The 20,931-nt window shown below is 40.5% G+C and overlaps 1 protein-coding gene and 1 pseudogene across 1 annotated transcript in view; both read right to left on the bottom strand.

The window, feature by feature from the left end:
* Positions 1 to 20,931, bottom strand: part of TRAPPC12 (trafficking protein particle complex 12) — a 102,172-nt gene that overhangs the window by 44,270 nt on the left and 36,971 nt on the right. The window contains exons 4-5 of the mRNA XM_008061662.1: positions 14,698 to 14,811; positions 13,309 to 13,447 (exon numbers count right to left, since the gene is read on the bottom strand). Coding sequence (XP_008059853.1) covers positions 13,309 to 13,447; positions 14,698 to 14,811 — 253 coding nt within the window. The remainder of the gene's footprint in view (positions 1 to 13,308; positions 13,448 to 14,697; positions 14,812 to 20,931) is intronic.
* LOC103264002 lies at positions 12,430 to 12,695 on the bottom strand (annotated as a pseudogene).

Raw genomic sequence — 20,931 nt, 5'->3', positions numbered from 1 at the left:
GAGGGCGTGAAAGGGCCACTTTATATCTTATGGGAAAGATAATATTCAAGAGTTTGAGAATAGAGGTCTCAGAAGTAATTAGTAAGAATAGCAAGTTTTATCTCATATTATTCTATATAATTTGAGTTTCTTTTATTAGCACAATGAATTCGCTGTCTTCATCTCAACTCTTCCCTCTACCCCATCCCCCAGAAATTTTTGCATAGGACTTAAGCCAGTGTTACAAGTGAATATCAAATAATAACTGTGCTTAAAAGGAGAAAAGCTGTGAATGGAATCTGTGTTTGACTGTCTAAAAAAAAAAAAAAAAAAAAAAAGTAAGATCCAGCAGTCACAATCATAGGTATTTATCCAAAAGATATGAAAATGATGTCTATACAAAAACGTGCATAAGAATGCTTATAGCAACTTTATTTGTAATTGCCAAAAATGGAAAGCAACCAAAATCATCCTCGATAGATGAATAGATAAATATGCTGTGGTATATCCATACAATATTATTCAGTGATAACAAATGTACTATCAAATGAGAAAAAGATATGGTGGAACCATAAGTGAATATCCTTCATGACAGTAGCCAGTCTGATAAGACTATATGTTATATTATTCCAATTATATGATCTTCTGGAAAAGACAAAACTGTAGAGACAATAAAAAGATCAGCGAGGTTACCAGGGGTGGTGGTGAGGGGATTTAATATATGGAGCATTGAGGAATTTTAGGGCAGTAAAGCTATTCTCTATGATACTACAGTGGACACATGACATTGTAGTATCATGAATAAAAGAATACTATAAACAGAGGGAACCCCTGGTGTAAACTATGTACTTTAATAATAACATAAGAGAAGATAAACCAAACTGCATATAAAATTTAGTATACAATAAATACAGTGTCCCCAAAGTATAGAATGAAAAAAATGGAGTCTTCAATGAGCATGGTTGAGATATGTGGATGGTCACATGAAAAAGATAAAATCAGATCCATTCCATTTGGGGGTGCAGTGGAGAAGAACTGTGTTCTTGGGATGTCAGATTGGAACCTAAATATTTTTTTCTCAGAAATATTAAATATAGTGACCAGCTGTAGTTGAAAGAGTAATAATATTAATACTCTATTTGAGGTACTCTTAATGGTTAAATAGGCTTTTGTGGGCTAAGGGCCTAACTAGGTATAAGCTGAATTCTATGAAAACTACTTTCCAACTAATTTGTAATGAACTTTCAGAATACAATTGGTTAGAGCATGTGGTTTGTTTGTATAGTTAAACCATAGAAAAGTGGTCTGCCTTATAAAAATGTCATTTTCTATATGGTATATGTAGCTTCAAAGTTCATAGCTTTGAATGAAATATTTATTTTTAGCTTAAAGCCAAAAGCAGGCTAAAAGAAAGTTATTTTAGTTAACTGCATATGAGAGCTGGTAAAATTAGATATCAATAAATTTTGGAAAACAGTTGTACATACAAGGTGAGCGTAAAAACTATGTTCCTCAAAGTGGTCCTTTGACTGGCTATGTTTTTATCTTCTGTGATCTTGTTAGAGATGCAAAATCTCAGGTCCCTCCCAGATCTACTGCATCAGAATCTGCACTTGGCAAGATACCAGGTGACTAGTATGCACACTGAATATTGAGAAGCACTGCTCTAAAACATTACCGTATTGATATGAAATTATAAGTCACTAACTCAAAGGTTATCACGCAATAACACTTACATTTTTATAAACATGTCTCAAAATGCACATCTAAGTTCATTAGGATCAAATTAAATAGCAATTAGTATTATATAGTGTATTCATAACATATCATGCAAAAAAATATCCCTCCTTAGTTATCTATTATTTCCTTGCTAGTGCCCACCCTTTAAATAATCACATAGGCATCTAAAGACTACCTGGGGGCAGAAAGGAGAGTGAAGAAATTCTACCTGACCTTTTTTATTGAGGGCAGCATGAGCCTTCGGGACCACATACTGGGACCCCCGCTTGCATCCAGTCCCTGCACTGCACTGGGAGCAGGTGGATGAACTGTGATCAGAATCTTCTCCTTCCAGCAAACATAATTTCTTGGCTCTTTTGAATCTTACACACACCAAGAAGCTCCTATTGCTACTGTTTTCTTGGAGGTTAAAGAGGATGCTTTTGAGAATAAAATTTACTCATATCTTCCTTGAATTGGGGGGACTTGTTATATAAATCACAAATAAAAGTAATACTAATGTAGCAAAGTGCTTTCAAAATTAAATTTTAACATGTTTTTTAAAAAGAAAGAAAATGTTAACGTGCTATTTTTTAAGATGTTAATGAGCCATCCCCCATCACAACAGTTAACCAGTTCACAATAACTCTAAGGAACTCCTCAGTATCCTTGTTCTCATGGAGGGGGAAATGGATCTTTCTGCTCCACTGTCCAGTCCTTCGGTCCAGGTAGAAACCAAAGCCTAAAGGAAACTGCCTAGGGTTCTGTGGCACAAAAAGTATGGCTGTGTCCTCATTATGATGGCACTATTCCCTCACACTCTCTTCTCTCCATGTTTACAGTCGCTTATTAAGTCAACAAACATTTCCTAGTTCCAACTCATCAAAATCTGCCAACACACAACCACTCAGCCCCTCTGCAGTGGCTATGCAGAGACTGTCAGCTGAAAGCTTCTGGCAGTATCCCCCAAGTGTCCCTCCCAGCCTTGGGATGGCACCCAGCAGCCAATGACTCCCCACATGCTGCCCTCAACTGGAATCTGGACAACTGGACCCTCCCCAGGCAGACACAAGAACAAAGAAAGATGACAGTGACAAGGAGCCAGGGCCAGTACCTTCCTTAAACACCTTGTTGTTATTTGTGCCTTTCTTAGAAATCCTTGGAACAAAGCAAAGACTGAAGTAGAAAAAGGATCCCTACTGGTAATCTTGTCTCATTGAAAAGATCTTGTATAGGTTAAAAATCTTAAAAAAAAAAAAAAAATCAAAAGGAAAACACATACACAGCCTCAAATGACAGAGAAAAATGAAGGAAATAAAGTCAGAAAGAAAACAGTCCTTCCTAGAAAAAATATGTGGTTTACAGAATTAAAACAAGAATCAGAAACAGCTGGAGAAATGCTCTCTATTAATTCTAGGTGAGGATGTTCACGTAATTGGCAGACATTACTCAGCATGTTTTAAGTGCTGAGCACAAGACTAGGCACTGAACATACATAATGAACATACAACATGGTCCCCTTTCCAACAAAATGCATGCAGAAGCTGCTTTGAAATAATTCAGACTTTGTCTTAAATGCACATAAAAGTGTCTTTAAAACCGATTCTCTCGATTGCTAAGCTCAGCCTTTGTCTTCGAAGAGCTAGACTAGGAATCTCAGTGAAATCCTTCATGCTGAAGGTAGTTGTCAAATGAGATAAAATATGCAAGGCTTCCACACCAGCCCTGAGGCCTGTCTCTCTCCTGCAGGGAGAAAATGCCTCGGAAGGGAAAAAAAAAAAGGCTAGTTTACAATCTGTAAGGAAAAATAATTCCTAGTACATCTGTTTTTCTGGAAGATTCCCATGTATAGTCATGACCTGCCAAAATCTAGGTTGGTATAAATACTGAAGTGTTCTCATTAATCATTTAGAAAACATTAAATGAAAATACTCCTACAAAATTTATTTTAGATAGTCCCTTGTTGTGCTGACAATCCATACTGCCACTATAGAATGGGGGAAATGTGCCAGGACTTACCTGGGTCTCAGTGCTGGGCAGTGAGAAATGAAGGGAAAGAGAAGCGGGGGACATCTCAGATTCCAGTGGAGTATGCTACTTTCTACCACCACTTACTGGCTGTTTGTGCTGGGTGGGTCACATCCTCTCTGGAGCTTCCTATGTCACTTACAAACTAGGACTGGAAGACCCAGATGTGGCCAGGCTGCCAACACAATGACACATGGATGCCGGTGCTGCCTGGCACAGACAACTTGCTGAAAGGGTCCCAACATTCCCTTTGCCCAACTTTAAAAACTTTAGTTTTTCTTCAAAGGCACAAACTCAGAAGTTTACCTCGGCATTTGTATCTCATTCTCAAGTCATGAGGACAGTTGGCTGGGATTGCTGCTTTGTATTTCTTTCCCTTGGCAACTTCCCTCTGTATCTGCCTGTCTGGATGTATCCTTCCCTGTTTTGACTTTGACCAGCAGCCTGTGGACAAGCTGTGCCTTTGGTTCCCTCTTTTTGCTGCTCAGTTTATGTGTGTGCCTGACCAAGAACATAGTGCCACACTCACAACCCTCAACAAGTTATCTTTAATGCTCCATTGTAAATTTAAAAAAACACCAAGAAAATCTTGAGAGGAAAAAAACCCCTAGACTGAATATTTATTATTTAAATGATTCATTCAAGTAAAGTTTTCAGAGCCCCAAAGTATGGAGATAGACTCAGGACTGGGTCACACGGCCTCTGTATGATGAGCCTGACACAAACATGTCCTACCCAGGCATGATGGGTTACAGCTCATAGATTGGCAAAGGCCTGTATCACTGCAAAATTTATTGTGCAAGACAGGTTAAGAAAAGGCCTTCTTTTCTCCTGGTAGAAATGGAACCTAAAACTGAAAATTTCTATATCTTTAATAGTTTGTTCTAAGAAAAGACAGGAAATGCCAAAGTTCATAAAAAATGGTGAGCAAAGTGAAAATCAGTAAGATTAACTAATGAGCCTTCTCCAAATGAGTAAAGCAGTAAGAATGCATCTAGCAAAAATGCTTGAGAGTTCTGGCATTAAGTAATGTACACTGGACATCTAACTTAAGCAGAACATGATAACTCTGTAAGGTGAGCTAATTTTGTCATGAAAAATAAAACCAGACGTTTGAAAAATACTAAATATTTAATTCCGATTTATCATGTGTGGTTAGATGTTGATAAAGTTTTAGAAGTTAATTTGAGAACTAGAAATGTGAAAAATTTCATAATTCTGGAGGACAGAAAAGGACTAAAGACTCAATGACAGTTTGCCTTAGCTTACACAGAGGAGTAGACAGCTGATGGAGGAGCAGAGAGAGATTTAGCATCCAACTAGTTTAAGTGTTTGCCCCAGAAATTCCAGTTTGACTTGATGGTCATCCATAAAGATTCAGTTTTGGAATATGATTTCATATTAAATCATTATTGCTCTAACAACTTAAACACAAAGATCTGAATTTAGTATTAGAGGAAGTACTGCATTTCTTACACCACATATTGAATATAATCAAATATGATCTATTTCAAAAGGAAGATCTTCTGGCATCATATTTTTCCTCCAATTGCATGGACAGTTGAAGTGAACAATATAATGCAGAGTAGTGCTTTACAAACTCAAAGCATTATATACATTTAACATGCTCACTGTCATCATGAATCTTTCTCTGAAACAGGAGGGAGAATTCCAAACGCCAGATTAAAAAAGACGGTGGGGGGGGTCCAGAAAATGTTAACAGTCCTAGAGATGATGAAATTAACCTTGTTAGGAACGGACATTTCGTTTTCTGAACATGTACAACATAAAGAGTGAACCCAAGTGTAAACCACAAACATTTGTTAATAATGTTGTATCAATATTAGTTTATCAATTGTAACAAATGAACCACATCAATGCAAGATGTTAATAAAAAATTCCATGAATAATCTGGTAATATTATTCATGGATATAATCCCTGTTAACACTTCTCAGGAATGCAAACCCTATAGTGGGAGAAACAATTTGTTTCAGTGTAGTAATTACAAAATTAAAAAAAACTAATTAAAAGAAAGTTAAAGAAAGAAGGCCAGTACAGGCATATGAAGAATGGCTCTCCAAAGAGAAACTATGTAGGATTTTGGAAAGGGATTGCAAAGCCCTAAAATGAAGAGTAATTCTGAGGTTGTCAACATTTAAGCCAAACAGATCAAAGCTTCTGTTACTGGAAAAGGCCCCTGATGACCTTGACACCTTCTTCTTGCCCTGGGATGGATGACAGGAGGTTGCTAGGGAGGGCTGGATGCTCCCGGCAGATTTTGAGGCAACAGTGAGAGTGGATAGCTGAGGCGTGGGGAGGTTACAGTGATTGTCTTCAGGGCAAAGATTCTGTGGGTGAAGATGGAGGAGGACACATTAAGCCGACTACCCATTTCACTCCCATTCAAGACAGCTGCAGCAGAAGGTGGCTTAGGGCCTCAAGGGTGAACCCAGGAGAGTGTTTTTGACATGCACGCACAGGGGATTTTCCAAGGCTGCCTCAAAGCTCTCTGAAGCTCCAGGTGAAAAGGAGCATGTCATCTACCGCACAGACTTTTTCTAACCCTGCATCTCCCAGGGCTATCTCCATACCCAGTGGATGGTCTAAGCAATAGTGTGTGGTAGCTCATTCGAAAAATGCTTCAGAAAGCTGTCTGATAGGTGTTTTACTTGTCTCAACCTACTTGGCAATGATAAAGGCATGATAAGTTTACATTTATGAAGCCTGATATAATAGTATGTGAAACAAGAAGATACTCCTAAAATGTATTACATTGCAAACAAAAAAGGTTCTTAAACATTTTTTAAAATTAAAATTGTTTTCAGGGTTGAAAATAATATTTCTCAGAATGGGAGAAGTATTTCCAAGAAACATAACAGACAAAGGATTAAACTCTTAGAATACAGAAAGAAACTCAACAAATCTATAACAAAAATAACCCAAAAGCAGCACAGGCCAAGATTATGAAAAAGTGAGTCCCTGATGAGGAACTCCAGCAACAAAAGACATATACTTACTTGGCAGAAATCAGAAAGATATAAGTTGAGACAAGAGGCAAAATTTCAGATCCACCAGGTGAAAATGTGACAGTACTTAGTGATACATAAAAGAAGAGACAGAAGATCTCATGCACGGTTTTTGGGAGTGAAAATTAGCACAGCTACTTTGTAAAGCAATTGGGTTGTTTCTTATAAAACTGAAAATGCAAACTCCATGAGACCTCACAATATCACTTCTAATTTATGCTTTAGAGAAACTCTTGAACATGGACATAAAGAGAATTGCACAACACTGTTCACAATAGCCAAAAATTGGAAAGATCCTAATTGTTCATCCTTAAGGATACAGATGGACATGAATAATATTAAGTGGAAAAAAAGGCAAAACGAAGAAAGATGTGCTCATGATGTACATTCAAAAAGCACATAAGACAACCTCTCTCTAGATATATGTATTTCTCTGTGTGTATGTACATGTGGGTGCATGAAGTAAATATGTAGAAACATGATTTAGAAGAACACACAGCACATTCACAATTGTGACTGCTCTAGGAGGGGATCAAAGTGCGGAAGAGCTTCACAGGCTGGATCAGTAATGGATACCTTCATTTATTACAAAAAAGGTCTCAAGAAAATATGAAAAAATGTGAATACTTGTTATTTGTCTGAGTGTTTAATGTTTGTATTTTTTAAAATTTCCATTTTTGTTGAGCAAAGAGTAGATTCATCCAGGGAGTATACCAAAACAAAGTCTCTCATAAGGAACAGAATGGTAGGTTAGAATAACAGTTAACAGCTTAAATTAAAAAGCGAATAAAATAGTAAAAGTTAGTAAATAGATGTGAGCAACAAAGAAAAATCAGTATCTGACTATGCACAAATCACTCAATTCAGAAACAATGGTGGCACTCTATGAGGTTACTGTAAAGAACACTCAAGTATAACTATCATTAGAATTCAGAGATAGGGGACTTCCATTTCAAAATAAAAAATACAGATAAGAAAGGCAACTTTAAGCCATACTTATATTTTTCTTTGTCCCTGGAGATATATGATACATCGTATCACTATGTATCTGAAGTTCAGTGGCTAAGAGTAAGTTTTCTGCAAACCATTTTTATTCTTGTTGCTTTGACATCTTCTACCAGCATGACCAATATCAATCCTCTGAATTTCCTGAAGCTGTATGACAATTCTAGATAGAAAAGTTCACTTGCCAAGTTTAACTCTACCATGTCCAGTCTAAGGAAACTACAGCTGCACAGTCTTTGAGTCCTGTAGGAACACAGGGGACTTCCAGTTAATGAAAAGAGTTGGGTTTTTTTGAGTTGGAGTCTCACTCTGCTGCCCAGGCTGGAGTGAAGTGACACATTCATGGCCATCGCAGCCTCGACCTGCTGGGTTCAGGCGATCCTTCTGCCTTAGCCTTCCAAGTAGCTGAAACTACAGGTATGCACGACCATGTCTGGCTAATTTTTTCTGGATTTATTGTAGATATGAGGGCTCACCAAGTTGCCCAGGCTGGTCTCGAACCACTGGACTCAGGAAATCCTCTCGCCTCCACCTCCCAGAGTGCTGGGATTATAGGCGTGAGCCATGGCACCGGTCAAAAGAGTTGGTTTCTAAGTATCAAATCTGAACTTTCAATTACCTCCTTCAACCCACTATATTGGTGCAAGCAGCTTCTAATATGACCTCCTGGGTCCTGAGTGCTAGGGATGGATATATAGCATGAGAAGGGAAGAAGCAATGAATGGAGTGGAAGAAGAACAGAGGAAAAAGGGGATAGAGATTGAGGAATGAGAAAGGAAAAGAAAATAAAGAGAGGGGCACCCAGGTCAGAGTTGATGCTACTTGGGCTTCTTGTGGCTTTGTGGGCCCCACTGCTTAGACTGCAGGTATGGGGGGTGCATGCTCACTTTTCTCATCAGTCTTCCTGTGAATAGGAGGGAAAGTTCCAAACAACCTATTAAAACACAGTGCTAAGTGTCAGGAGACAAGTCTAACTGTCCTTTGCAGGCAGCTGAAAGTAATTGACTGAAATTGCTAGAAATGTCAGATAAATATGTTAACCATAATACTGTTCCTTTCTTGGATGAAATTTTAAAAAAGCAACAACAAAACTTTGATTTTTACATATAACTCATTCATCATGTTATGAATATTCTGAATGGGTAAAAATTATGCTCAATATTTAAATAGAATATATTAAAACTCATTCATAAAAGTTATTTGTTTATATCATTATAGCCTCCTTTTTAAAGCACATTTAAACAACTGCTTTGCTTATATATTGCAAGCTAAAATGAAACGAATGAATCAAAATCTTACATTTATGCTTGTTACACCACAAAATGAGATGAAAAATGAGTAAACATTCAGCATATTATTGTGGATGAATGTTAATATACTTTAGCTTAACTATATGTATGATTTATGTCTATTTTATAATTTAAATTAGCTGCTTAATGATGCATGGCTACTATCTTCTCTTTATCCATATCCCATTGCAATTTAATTTCAGGCAGAATCGCAAGTACACTTTTTAAGCTACACTGCACATCCTAGGCAAAAATGTCCTCAAAGTGAAAAAGAAGGACGACAGGTAGTTTTCTACTTGAACCTATGGGTTTTTATTCCTTATCTTAAAGGAAGCTCATTGTCATTACCATCAAACTTCTCTTCTTAAAGATGGGTAAACAGTAAAGCAGAGTCTTCAGTGTATTATAAAATTGGATATATAAAGTGACGATAGGTATTCAGGATGGTAAAGGGAGAGCTCAATGGGAGCTGGAGATTTTTCTGTGGCCACTGCAGAAAACAGCTGCTTTTTAGTCTTACTCATTCTTAAAACACCTGTCATGACATCAGAAGCAGCCGACTTATGAACAGTCATCATGAATCTATAATTCACAGGGACCTCAATAAGGAAAGAAACCAGAGCATTTCATGCAGCCATGCGCTTTAGGGCCTCTGGCGGCTCAGAGCCAGTAAGAAATGGGCCTGCGTGCTTCTGAGTTTTCTGTTAGCAGCAGACAAAATGCACATCAGAATCAGCTGCCAAGTCCCAGGCCCAGGCAGAGTCCTGCAGACATGGGCCCAGCCTCTGCCTGGGAGTGCGAAGAAAGTGGAAAGGGCAAGGCCAGAGGAAAAACTTGGGCTATGGTAAGGCAGAATGGGAAGAAATAGTTTAATACTGAAGAAAGACATAGGTGTTCCTTATAAGAAACACAAGACTAGCCATCCCTTGACTATGAAAGCTACCAGGCATAACTGATTAAACAGAAACATTCCAAACCTCCCAGTCCATCTTTTCATCACAACCATTAGGTGACAGACTCCTTTCTCTTTTGGGGGTGGAAGTTTGTTTGTGGATTCATATGGAATGGATGGATGACCCTTAAATAGCTACAGAGTGGAGAAGAGAAAGGAACATGACAGAAGCAGGGAGCCCAGTTAATTGACATGATAGAAAAGTATCCCTAGAATAACAGAGGTGGCTGCATGGGAGGATGTGGGAATCAAAGTGGATGAATGACTTTTTAGGAGGGACGTAGATGAGACTTACTCATGGAGACAGAGGACTGAGAAAACCGTGCTCCTCAGTGACAGTACTCTTGACACTCCTTGTGGCTTCCTGACTGAAGTGTACAAGAAATATCTCAAGTAAGTTTACCTGATGTATGACAGTGCCAGCCAGATTCCTGGGGAGGGAAGACCTGCTTGGCTAGTGATGCCAGAGAGGGCCCTTCAAAAAGGCCCTGAACTATGACCCCACTTCTTCTACTTGTTGGTTACGCCAAGGAAGACAGGGTCGAACGTCTGAACACTCTCCTTCACGTGGGTCCTGACTTCTGTCTGCTTCCCCCAGTCATGTGGAAGGATAGCAGGACTAGACAGCGCACAAGGTGAATAAGAAGTGTCACAAATTAGGGGCTAGAGGGTATGTTGGTGGATAGCAGGGAGTCCTATGTCTGTTGGTGGCAGTGGAGTCCTATGTCTGCAGATGACACCAGAATTTTATGCCCATGGATGACCGTGGTGTTGTTGGTCCCTCCTGACTCTGAGTCTACCCAGCTTGGCTGGTTCATGTCCACTAAGTCAAGCCAGCCTAGTCAAGACAGTCTCTTAGATGTATGCCCTATTTTAGGTATTAAACATTTACCTTTTCCACTTTTTCTTTCTTTTTGACAAGTGGTAAATTCCAAGTCAGAAGGAAGAAACACTTTTAATACTAGTGAGGCTAAAGGTGAGAAACTCCTCATACTAAAAATAATAAAAAGCCTTTTCAATTCTAGGATAACTCAGACTCATTCCCACCAATCCATTTTGTGAAAGGCAAAGATGATAAAAGATCAAGCCTGGAGAACAGAGAGAGCCAATTCTTCTGTCCTCTCCTATATCTCCTCCAAAGAACCTGAGTTGGCAAAAAACAGCACAAAAAGAAGTGGAAGATTTGGTTTTACTTCCAGCCTTCTTGGTTCATCTATTTAACTATCGATACCATCCAAGTTAAACAGAATGCTGATTTACACTTTCTGAAACTTCTATAACAATTATTATGTTTATTATTAAGCAGGTCTTTGTAATCTCCTGCATGTTGTTGTTATTATTATTATTATTAATATTATTATTTGAGTTGGAGTCTCACTCTGTCACCCAGGCTGGAGTGCAGTGGCACGCTCACGGTCACCACAGTGTTGACCTGCTGGGCTCCAGCGATCCATGTGCTTCAGTCTTCCAAGTAACCAGAACTACAGGCACATGTTTCCATGCTCGGCTAATTATTTAAAATTTATTGTAGAGACAAGGTCTTGCCAAGTTGCCCAGGCTGGTCTCTAACCCACAGGCTCAGGCAATCCACTTGCCTTGGCCTCCCAAAGTGCTGGAATTATAGGCTGAGCCACCGAGCCCAGCCTTGTATGTTAGTTTAAAATATTTTCTACCTCCAATTAGGCTCTAAGTTTCCTGTCAATTAGGACCATCCTTTGTAGATCCACTGTTGTATCCAACAAATGCTAACCAGTTGATTTTACCAAAAAAGGGGCAGTTTTAGAAATGAACATGTGCTACCAATGAATTCAGAATAGAACAGGAAAAATAGCAAATGTGGTCATTACTACATGTCAGCCACTGTTAAGTAACTTGCATATAAGACATCTTTTAATCTTCATGACACCACAGAAAGCAAGTAGGATGATCATCTCTGTTTTAACTGTAAGGATACTAGGGCACAGAGACATTAAATGACTTGCCCAAAGCTACAGGAGTCAATGAGGTGACTGTGATGTGATGGGAAGTCCGAATGTAGAGGCCAGGCTTTCCGTATCTGTGTCCACACTTCTTCTCAAGATATACTCCTGCCAAGACTGCTTTCTATTTAATATGAACATGTGAGAGGTTCCAAGTGTTCTCTACCAGGTGATGTACATTCCTCTTCAAGCCTACCAGGGCCACAGGAGGCTTTCCATGGCCCTCCCTTTCTCTCCCTCACTTCTTTCTTGCTACTCTCTTAGAACCCAGTGCTTTCCAGTGATTGTGACTGTGACCCAGTGGGGGTCATAACCAGATTTTTTTTTTTTTTTTGAACTAGTCAATATTTTAATAATCCATAATATTAACTGATATGTAAAAATGCCTTTATGAGTTGTTACCACCGAAAATAATACATCACAGAATTTTCAAGAATGTGTTCTTTGACTTCTAACCTCTGCTCTTCTTTAGAATTATCTTCGCTGCAGTCAATATATGCTCCTTATTAATGATCCACACTTATTCTCACAAGCATTTGTCCTGGATTCTTCTGCTAATCGATGAACAAACAGCAGGTAGTTCAGATGGACCAGCAAGTCGCCACTCTTCTCCAGACGGAAGTGAGGCTTCTGTCGCTGGAAGACCCGCTTGAGAAAGCTGCGGGGAGCCTTCCGCTTGACCCGCTTCCTCTGGGGGACTGTGGTCGAGAATGCCATCTCCCCTCCCCAGGGACCAGCTGCCTGGGCGTCTGAGGTCCTCCCTGCACACAAGCTCACGGCCACCGGGGCCTCGAGAACTGCCCGGCCCTTTGGACCCCGCGGCAAGCCTTGAGACCCAGGTCCGAACGTTTGAATCCCCTGCCCACGGCGCGCGCCCCATAACCAGACTTTTAAAATAAATTAAATCAGAATAGAGACTAATAGAAAATATCATAGTGTGTGCCAAGTGGTAAGGATGAGTGTTGAATGCTTTTGTTTCATTTCCATGTGTGCATATATGTACTAGGTCATAACATAAAATTACTTTTCACTGTGAGCATGGTTCAGAGTCTACCACCAAGCGCCTACACCAAATCATGCTGCTTTGACACAGCAGGTGGTTGACACATGGTTGTTAAACGAACAAATGAATGTATCAGGGAATACTTCTAGGTCAGTGTGTTTATACAACTGAGCAAGTTCATTCTGAACATCAAGCGTTTTTGCTAGCTACTTATTTGATTTGTCTTATTTGACTGGATAAATAAGGAAAACTAGGGATACCTAATTATGCCTAAATAAAGCAGAGCAAAATACATAAAATTTGCAAATATTAAATACCATTCCTTACCCCTACGCCCAGGATACACATGAGGGTAGTATTCATAATAAAGATCTGGCTGATCAAGATTTCCAAAGGGTTCAAATTCCATTTCGGCATTTTGGAAAAGGCCCAACTTCACCAGGAGCGCCAGCCGCACAAACCAAAGCTAAAAATACAACATACAATGGAAACAATAGGTTATCCATACATATCAAGTTCAGATATTTCTATTCCTTATGAACTTGGCTCAGAAGTTGGTTTTTAATATCTTACAAAGGTTCAACCTAAATTTTTATCTTTGCATATTTGCATAATCACGTTTATAAAAATACTCTTGAAGCCAGGTGTGGTGGCTGCACCTGTAGTCCAGATTCTTTGAGCCTAAGAGTTTGAGTCCAATGTACTACATACTTGGAAATTGAGGAGTAGATTTTAGGTGTTCTCATTACACATACACAACACTGATAAATATGTGAGGTAATGCATATGGATGGGTATCAAGTTGAGTCTAATGCTCTGTTCACTCTGCCTTTGTGTTACAGCCATGATTTGGAAGGTTTGTATAATATTACATGTAACTTATTGGGCAACAGAAAGCTACTCAGTTTTTGACTAGTGCTGTTTCTGACCTGGGCTGGTTCATCCTCCACAGGCAGACTGGTAGTCCCTCTCTCCCTGGAGGTCATTATACTGATGGGGAACTTAGAACTTGGCATAGCTCACTACAGCTCAGAGTTCCTGGTCTCAAGAGATCCTCCTGCCTCGGCCTCCCGGGTAGCTATGAATACAGACACCCATTACTGGCACAGTTTTTGAGAAGGAAAGTGAGATGGCAGAAGTTTATTGAATGAATGTGAATACAAGACTTTAAGTAACTTCACACAGTTGGCTAAAGTCACCTTCCAGTGAGGGCCCGAATTGGGGTGGTGATGGGTTTGTGAGAAATGAAAGAAAAATAACCTATGATTTAGCAAACCAAAGGATGGCGGGGTGAGGAGGAAGGAGGGACATCTCAGGTTAGAGCTGCTCTTCTTGTCTCCCTTGTACACAGTCAACTCTTGGGGGAGGAGACTGAAGAAAAATGAGTCTGCTAGAAATAACTAAGCCATCAGGTCTCCTCAGGGAGACTCCATTCAGAAGCTCTTCACAGTTTTGGAGAATCTGGTGATCTGTTTGGTCCTGGGAGAGTCCTGGAAGAGGAGAGTGTATGCAAAGCCATGTTGCCCAGGCTGGTAATGAACTCCTGGGCTCAGGCAATCCTCTCGCCTCAGTCTCCCAAAGTGATGGGATTACTGGTATGCGCCACCATACACAGCCTCAAATTGTTCTCATTGGCATGGAAGGTCATGTTCCCATCCATGTCCTCAAATTATGATAAGCCAAAATAAAAATATAGCTACAAAAAGGTGTCCTCACCTGCAGTGAGTCTGTCGTATGGCTGGTGGGCAGCCCACTCTTGCCATAGCCCTGGCCATGGGCTGTGAGGAGGCGTCCACACAAGTCCACTGCTGCCCTCCAATTTCTGCAGCTCTGCAAGACACAGCGGAACACATGACTAGACATATGTGTAAGATGTGGTAAAATGTATGACCAAAACACCAGCCACAAGACACAGCTGCTGGATCTGCTGGAAGCAGCCTCATTCAGCCACTGGTATTTATGACAAGGTCAGGCAGTGGCCAGCAGAAGGGAGAGTCATTTGTCAACGCTGCACATGAAATCAGGCCGTAAGAGCCAAGCTTGAGATGTAGTTCAAGCTGATTAAATCATCAAGTATGAGAAATTGTTCAAACTGGTCAAACCATACAAACATTAAAACTTAACTGATAGAACACTGGCAAGAGGCTTTTTATTGGAAAGCTCCCCGTTCCCCAATCTATGACTGGTTTCATTTTTAGCAAGATTACTCTATCTTGTGATTGCTGTCATTTAAAAATCAATAATTTAATTTTATGCTATGTGTTTGACATATTTGTATTTGTTAGATCTCCACGTGTCTGTTAAATAAGTGGTTTTAAATGTTTAACATAATTCTAATTTATCAATATGAAAAAGAATCAATGAATGATGCTAACGCAACATGTTCCAGGCCACTGTGTTGACACACAGCACACTTTTGTATCACTTCATGCTGTAACTTCAATCATGGAAAGACTGGCTGATACTGACAAACTGGCTCATTAATTTGGACTCTCTTATATTTATCTTTGCCCTTATGCAATACAGAAAGGAGGGCTATTAGGCAAATGAATGGGAAAATAATATCAGAGAGAATATATAACCTTTTAAGATACTAACAATGGATGTTTGCTATGTCTTTTCTCAACATGACAGGCACTGTCTTTGAATATTGTAGATGTACCCATTTATGTAGTGGGTCAACACACAGGCTTTAAGTACTTCCTGTCTGGCAGAGATCGCAAAGCTTTGTGGGGGTAATATGGTACATGAACGCCATGTCCTTATACTCATTAGTTATAGGATCTAGGAAGCAAGACATACATTCAACAATATGTTTTTCAATTAATGATTAATTAAATGATTTTGTGTGCATGCCAAGTATGTTTTTTAATAAGTTTAGGGGTTTACATATTTAAAAAATGTGTATTAGAACACGTCACACACATCTCTTCTATATACTAATTCACATGTTTCCTCTTGGCACCATCTGCATGTCACGCAAGGAAACAGAGAATGCAGGCACTGTTAATGAAGAGCCCATGAGGGAAAATGATGCTTAGCTTTTCATTAAATCAGTTGTGCAGTCCTTTACTGGGGCTCTGGCATGCCATGCAACCTTGTAGGTCACGCATCAGTTGAGTTTACAGAGCTGAGGTCACCTATCCCACCTTACTGATGTGAGTATTAAATAATACACATGACAGAGCAGAGCACAGTGCCAGGCATGAAGCAGACATTAAAAATGTAAACAGGCTGGGCGCGATGGCTCTCGCCTATAATCCCAGCACTTTGGGAGGCTGAGGTGAGAGGACTGCCTCAGCCCACGGGTTCGAGACCAGCCTGGGCAATTGGTGAGACCGCATCTCTAGGAAAAAAAAAAGTGAACAATGCAGTTAAAAATTCCCAAATTGTTTCTACATAAATCCACCTGTTCTTCCCCGAGTGTGGATGAATGATCTGCTTCACAATGCTGTCAGCAAGGACTACCACCAAATCCTGGTGCAGAGCTTCTCTTGTCTATCTTTTGGGTGTGTGTCGGCATGCGCATGCCTAGTGACTGTACATGTAAGGGAAGAAATGGGCTAGGAGCTTCAGGTCAGTCTGGGCTCTATTACTGATCAGCTGTTAGTCGAATACAAGCCACCGACTGTCCTTGGGCTGCAGGCACCTCAAATTCTTTCAGGTCTTTTCAGTGATTAATTGTTCATTTAAAAAAATGCTGATTAACATTTTCTGTTACAGATAATCAAGTTTGTTTATCCATTCACCTATCAAAGGCTATCTTAGTTGCCTCTAGTTTTTGGCAACTATGAATATAGCTGCTATTAACATCTGTGGGCAGGTTTTTGTGTGGATATAAGCATTCAGCGTAGTTGGGTGAAATACCTAAGAATGTAATGCAATAATTTAATTGCTGGACTGTATGTAAGAGTATGTTTAGTTTTGTAAGAAACTGCCAAGTGGCTGTATCGTTTTGCATTCCCATCAGCAGTGAACAAGAATTCCTGTTGCTATACATCCTTATGGCATTTGCAATTGGCAGTGTTCTGGGTTTTGGCAATTCTAATAGGCGTGTGGTGATAGCTCATTGTCAGATGAACTTTTCAGCATTTTTGCTCATATATTTCTTCCTTGTACTTGTACCTGCCACAGCCTGACAGTGAGTACTGGCCACAATGGCACCAGTCAGCAGGCTGCAAATACTAACAGGACAACTCAAATGTGATTTCTTAAAAACATATCTTGTCGATACATATCTTGTAGCTATGAGGAGACCAGCACATGCACAGTGCAGTCAGGTTTCTGGTGCCACAGCTACCCCACACCACGAGAAGTCCACATGCACTGGGAGCCTGTGGTCTTCCTCACTCGATGGTTTGCAGCCACTGGACCAGGTCTGAGAATCACTGGTCAACTATGAAGATGAGATTGGTGCCATGTTCTCCCAAATTGTCCAAATTAAGGTTAAACAATTTCAAGTATATAGGATTTCTGTGTTCTGGTTGACAGTTCAGAAATATTTTTAGACTGGTTAAGAAAATTTACTAAAACTATCTCCAAATGCCTTCTCTAGTCTAAATTCAATGCAATAATCACTTTATATAATACAAATGGCTATGTATATGCTCTTTGAATTGCAAATGTGAAAAAGTGAGAGGGAAGGATATTCTGCCAAGTATGAGCCAGTTCTATATATGCATCTAAGCAGATCCTACATCCAGGGGCAATTAATTACCACTCCTTTCCCAGTTCCCTAGGTTGAACACTTTGGCCTTTTCTGCCAGTGGCACCTGGTCTAAACAAAGAGGTGGGAGCACTCTTCTCTTAGCAAATGACCTACATGAGGACAGGTAAGAGTTAAGGAGGGGGAGAGGTCCCAGAAGAGGAGGCTGTGTGCAAAGCCTGGCATGAGTAAGTGTGGGGAACACAGGAAGCACAGGGTAAAGGCTGAAGGGACTAAGGGGACACAGAGATAAGCAGGAGCACAAGGGAGGTAAGGCAGGTGAGGCTGGACTGTGCTGACCTCTGAAGGTTTTTGAGAGCAAGGGCCACAACAGTGTCACACGTCATCACCACATTTTGAAGGCACCCGGTCTCCTGCAGTGATGGGGTGAAGTTAAGGGGCCGAGCAGATGTGAGTGAGGCTGTCAAGAGGACTTTCAGTGGTGGCCAGGCCTGAAGCTGGCAATTTGTGTCTGTCCTGTGGGCCAAATCTACCCCCTGCCTTCTTTTTGTCACACAGTTTACAGGAATATTTGTGTGTGTGCTATGAAGGCTTTATGCTACCATGGAAGAGCTGGGTAGTCACATTGGAGCTGAGAAGTTGTGACAGAGACCACATGGCCCGAAAGCCTAGAATTCTTACTCTGTGATCTTTTATAGAAGCTGCTGGCTGACCCCAAATCTAGGCCTTTCACGGGTTAATAGTTATCTCTTTTTACTCTAAGGAGAACTGTGGACTGACGTCAGCTCTTGAGTGGCTTGTGAGGTATATAAAGACAGCACAGAAATGGAGACACTTCTACAGCAATTTCACAGGGAACATCATGTCTACTGAATACACTGACAACAAAACAGGGGCTTGCATTTGGTATATGTTGTCCATTTCATTTTCTTACAATTCATTACCATTACTTAATTATTAACATATATTCATGGTTCAGAGTGGCAAGGCAGATGTGTGCTGGTCCTGGGGGGCCAGGGAGGAGAGGACTTCGAGGAGGCATCCTGTGGAGGGACTGATGTCCGGGAGGTTCCAGACAGTTATTGAAAGCTTTGTTGGGAGCTGGATGGCTAGAGAGACAGGTCTGGAATCAGATGAGAATGAAATTTGCAGAAACTGAGGCAAGGGAAGCAGTGAGAGATGGGCAGCATTGGGACCTCAGGGAAATCTGAGCGCTAATAAGCTATCAGAGCAGGAGAGAGCAACGCAGTCAGAGAAGGTGAGAACGCAGTGTCTGCGTTTCAAATACTTAAGTGTCTAAAAAAGCAAATGAGGAAGACCTAGTCAGAGAAAGGTGGACTATACATGAGAAAGAAAGAAGGCCAGTGGTAGACGGTTCTAGATGTCAGTAGGACACGCAAGCTGAGGGAAGTATGGAGGGGGGACAGTTGGTGTGTGGACCTCGGCAGCTTATGTGTGGGATTAGGGATGTGAGGTGCTCATAGCCCTCCAAAGCTGGGGGAGGTCATTCATCTTTAAAGTGAGGAAGAAGGGCAGGGGTGGGAGGTTGAAAGGAGTAGAGGCAGTTTAAGAAGAGAGACCAGAGAAACCTCTAATGACCCACTGGAGCAGATGAGAGTCAGTTTGCAGGTGCTTGGATATGGAAATTTCTGCCAGGCTGGATCCATTAAGGGTGGGGGCTTCTGAGATGTATGCAATGAAGGAATGAGAGAGCAAACATGTTTGAGATTTTGCTAAGAGCATTTGTGAAGTGTGGTCTTGGGAACCAAGTGAGGTGAATAAGAAAGGAAGAAATGAAGTTCTGATGCACAGGCAGAGAGCAGAAGAATGCGCCGTAGCTCGCAGGAAGGTAGAAAAATGACAGGTGGGAGCAGGTGACCATGGTGCCTGGTGGGAGAGCGTTGTTTGTTGCTCTAATTCAATCTTCGACATTCTCATGACAACAGCTCTGATGGCTATTCCAGAAAAGAATTCCAAAATTGCTTTGATGGGTAGACTATTAATATGTCCATTTTACTTATGAGGTAAATCAAGGAACAGTTTAGCACTTGGGAACTGGTGAATGTGTTGGTGGAGCAGTGTCAGGGATTGCAAAGCTCTAAGTCTGACCATGGGAGAAGTGGCCCAAGTACAGACAAGGAGACAGGAAATGAGAAGCTGTGGGAACGGAGAGGTCCTCAGACTGGCTAGGTTGCCTCTGTGGACCCCTGTGAGGGCAAATGTTTGGGTGAATAACTCCTTAGTTATCATTAGCTGTGTGACCCCAGATAACTTACTAAACTGTTCCTTGGTTTACCCCATAAGTAAAATGGACATATTAATAGTCTTCCATGGTTCTTGCATTAACAGTTAATATGGATAAAGTATGAGGTCTGAAGTTAAGTTCTTGAACTCATCCTAGAAAAAGTGCTGCATACCTCATTGCTGAATATCACAATGGACACCTTTGAAGTATTCCCCTTGGGAAGCTATGCTAGTGCCTAGTCTACCCATCAAAGCAATTTTGGAATTCTTTTTCTGGAATAGCCATCAGAGTTGCTGCAGCAAGAATGTCAAAGATTGAATTAGAGCAAAAAACAAACATTAAATTTCTTGTTAAACTTGGCAAGGGTGGAAGTGAAATCAGGGACATGTTAGTCCAAGTTTATGGGGATAATGCCATGAAGAAAACAGCAGTGTACAAATGTATTAAACATTTTTTTCTTATGGGATATAAAGCATCACTGCTGAAGAGAGGTCAGGACAGCCAGGAATAAACAGAACTAACGAAACCATTGCAAAAATTTGTCAAATTGTGCATCAAAATAGTTGGTTGACTGTGAGAAGCACAGAGTCAAAAAAAACATTGACAGAGAAACACTTAGGAAAATCTTAGCTGAAATGAGAAAAGTGTGTGCAAAAATGGTCCCCAAGGAGCTCTTGCATCATGACAATGCACCAGCTCATATAGCACTGCCTGTGAGGGAATTTTTAGCTACTAAACAAATGACTATATTGGAACACCCTCCCTACTCACCTGATCTGGCCCCCAATGACTTTTTTCTTTACCTGAAGATAAACACTGAAAAGAAGACATTTTGATGACATTCAGGATATCAAGGATAATATGATGACAGCTCTGATGGCCATTCTAGAAAAGGAATTCCAAAATTGCTTTGACGGGCTTACTAGATGCTGGTGCTGGTGTGCATAGCTTCCCAAGGGAGTATTTCGAAGGTGATTGTAGTGATATTCAACAGTGAGGTATACAGTACTTTTTCTTTCTTTCTTTTTTTTTTTTTTTT

Source organism: Carlito syrichta, unplaced genomic scaffold (genome assembly GCF_000164805.1).
Source record: "Carlito syrichta isolate Samal-C Ts95f unplaced genomic scaffold, Tarsius_syrichta-2.0.1 Scaffold305409, whole genome shotgun sequence".
Taxonomy (NCBI): Eukaryota; Metazoa; Chordata; class Mammalia; order Primates; family Tarsiidae; genus Carlito; species Carlito syrichta.
This window is presented reverse-complemented; position numbering and strand designations above follow the sequence as displayed.